The 3,254-nt window shown below is 38.7% G+C and overlaps 1 protein-coding gene across 1 annotated transcript; it reads right to left on the bottom strand.

The window, feature by feature from the left end:
• Window positions 1-599: 599 nt before the first annotated feature.
• Window positions 600-3,021, bottom strand: LOC120072025 (pentatricopeptide repeat-containing protein At3g62890-like). Its single transcript, XM_039024449.1, has one exon. The coding sequence runs from the start codon at window positions 2,878-2,880 to the stop codon at window positions 835-837; it is 2,046 nt and encodes a 681-aa protein (XP_038880377.1). The 5' UTR covers window positions 2,881-3,021; the 3' UTR covers window positions 600-834.
• Window positions 3,022-3,254: the final 233 nt, after the last annotated feature.

The following is a 3,254-nucleotide window of genomic DNA, read 5'->3' as shown; positions in this document are numbered from 1 at the left end:
TATTTTTATTTTTGAAATTTAGCTAAAAATTAATTCTTTTATTTTAAAAAAACGTAAATTATGGTAAGAAATAAATATATATATATATATATTTAATTTACAGAAATCCAAAACCAAATTGTTATCTATGACCTAAATGATAGCTATTCAGTGATTAGGCATATCATGCTTTTATATATACATTTATACAATTTTCATCCATAAAATCGAAAGGATACCTAATTCAAGTCAATTTTTTTCCACATAAAAAAAATCTAATGCAAGTCATAATAACTTGCTTAATTCATTCAATGTGGTAAAAAGAAATGTAGCCATAAAAAAAATTATAACACTAATATTTAGTCACCACTATGTGCGTCTATATCATTTTAAAAGAATTGATCAAATTTTTAGTTTACACAAATACTTTAAAAACACATAATAGACCCTTAAACTTTCAATTTCCCAATTAGATTCATAAATTAAAATTTAAAAAAAAAAAAGTAAAACAAGTCAACAATATTAAGCTGGAAGTTGATAGATGTATTAGACGCTAAATTTTGGAAGTATCTCTCAAAATCTTACAAACCACAAAATTGAAATTTAAGAATGTTAGGGACTTTTTAAAGAATATAAGAAAAACTCGGGATCAAATAATATATTTAGCTCAAAAGATTATAACACAAAATTTCACCAACTCCTAGACCGTTAATTTTCCTTTAACTTATCATGAAGACTATACAGTATACATTATTCAACTTTCAAACAAGTGAAGGGTTAATCTCCCTAAAACTTACCATGTCAGGGAAAGTTTCACTCGAAGCATCAATTTCCATCTCGTTTTTTTTTTATCAATCACCAGAAATCTCCACAAGAACAAGAACCCCCTTTAAAGTGATGGAACCGAGTCACATCTCTAACAACTACTTCCCGCCTATATATCTCTGATATGAACACCATTGCGGTGTGGCAGTCCCCACAAATTCTCAAGTTCTTCGTCACCCGGAGAATGGTTTCAGCAGAAGTATTGAGAATCCCGAATGCAACAGCGAGCTTCTCACTGTGTGCAATGAGGTTGAATTCTTTCTCTTCCTCGCTGATGTCATGCAACACATAGCTTGTATCAGGAACATAGCCAGCTGCTTTCATCTTCTCTGGCAATGCCTCCAAGAACATGTAGATTTCCTTGGCTTGAGGGTGGGACGTATCGCCACCGAGAAACATATGTGTTTTGCCATCGATCTCGATCCAACTGTAACCTGGACTTTTCATTGTCCCCTGAAGTTTCAGAATTGCTCTCACTTTGTCAACTTCCTGCCACCTTCCAGCTTCAGCATACATGTTTGAAAGCAGGACGTAGTTGCCAGTGTTTTCTGGTTCTAGGACAAAAAGCCTTCTTGCTGCAGTTTCTGCCATTTCCAGATTGCGGTATTTTCGGCAGGCGGCTAATAGTGAACCCCAAATGCTTGGTCCTGCTGCCATTGGCATTTCGTCTATAAGTTTGCTTGCTTCAGCTAATCTCCCTGCTCGACCTAAGAGATCGACAACACAAGCATAATGCTCAGCTCTGGGATTGATCGAATATCTGGTGCTCATGTAGTTGAAGTACTTTAAACCGACATCAACAAGACCTGAATGGCTGCAACCAGATAACAATCCTGTGAATGTAATGTCGTCCGGCTGAATGCCTGCTTGGATCATCTCCCGAAAGGTTGACACTGCTTCAAGCCCATGTCCATAGGAAGCATAAGCAGTTATCATGGTATTCCAAGCAACCAAATTCTTTTCACTTCTATTAAGCCTATCGAAACAGTTGCGAGCATCGGCTAAGCTTCCACATTTTGCATACATTGCAGTAAGGGCAATCAGCACAGAAGCATTTGAATTCAATCCCATCCGACAAGCTAACTCATGAATCTGCCTTCCGCGTTCGAGTGCCGATGATTGTGCACAAGCTGGGAGGACACTCATTATAGTCACCCAGTTGGGTCTTATTCCTGAATCTTCTTTCATCATTTCATCAAACAAATTTAATGCTTGCTGCGCCAAGCCGCTCTGTGAGTATCCAGAAATCATAGTCGTCCAAGAGACAATATTCCTCCATGGCATTCTCTCGAAAATCGCCATTGCAGCATCAATACACCCACTCTTCATATAACTAGCAAGTAAAGCATTCCAAGCCGAAACATCTCTAACAGTCATATTATCAAACACCTTACCCGCATCATTTATTTCACCACATTTTCCATACATATCAATCAAAGAAGTAGCCACATACAAATCAAACTGCAACCCAATTCTCAAAACTATTCCATGAACACATTTCCCCATCCAAACACTCAATAAATCCACAGAAGACTTGAGAACAAAAGGGAAAGTAAAGTAATCCCCTGTAAAGCCCCAGGAATGCATAGAAAAATAAGTGGCAGCAGTTCTTTCCGCAAACCCATATCGTGAATAGGCTCGAATCATTGAATTAAACAAGAGAGAGGAAGGCTCACTAATCCGATTGAAGACCGAAATAGAGGAATCAATATCACCGGAACTGGCATAAAACGCAACCATCTTGGAGCCAACCAGCCCGGTGGGCTGAAGGCCACGGAGAAGCATGTGGGCGTGAACTTGGTGGCCCAATCTCAACAAGTTTAGGCCAGTAAGGAACTGGAAAACGGGGGCATAAGATGGAATCGGAGGTGGGTCCAGCGCAAAGAGCGGGCGCAGGAGGTTGCGGAGAGTCGCAGAGAGAGAACGGCGAGAGATTGAGCATTTGAATGGTGAGTATGATGGTGGAGGGATGTCGATGCGAGGGGAACCAGAATAAGAATGGAGGATTCGAAAGAGAAGGTGATTAGGATTTGGGATGGAGATCGATAGCCGAATGCCATTGTGCATTTTGTGCATTGACAGTCGTCAGGTTTTTCTTTGGTGGCCTTCGCATCGCAAGGGAGAGGAATGGAGGGAAAAGATTACTTTGTATTTTCTTTCTCCTCATGAGGAATACTGTGTGCATCGAGAGCTATATTAGGTTTTACACACTAAAAACCTGTGCAATGGCTTTTGTCGATAGATGGGCAAACCACTTCATACTTAATAGATCAATGGAAGTAAAAAAAATGATCCCATTTAATTACTTTGATGTTATTTACTTATATTTTGCATTTGTATTGACACATAGGTCCCACATTCAAATTTGTAATAAAATAACGCAATCTAATTGATGAATAAGGAATACTCAATCTGATTGCACCTGAAAATTACGTCTTATTGTTACGGTT

This window comes from Benincasa hispida, chromosome 1 (genome assembly GCF_009727055.1).
Source record: "Benincasa hispida cultivar B227 chromosome 1, ASM972705v1, whole genome shotgun sequence".
NCBI classification, from domain to species: Eukaryota; Viridiplantae; Streptophyta; class Magnoliopsida; order Cucurbitales; family Cucurbitaceae; genus Benincasa; species Benincasa hispida.
Note: the sequence above shows the minus strand (reverse complement) of the source record. Positions and strands in the feature narration are given on the sequence as shown.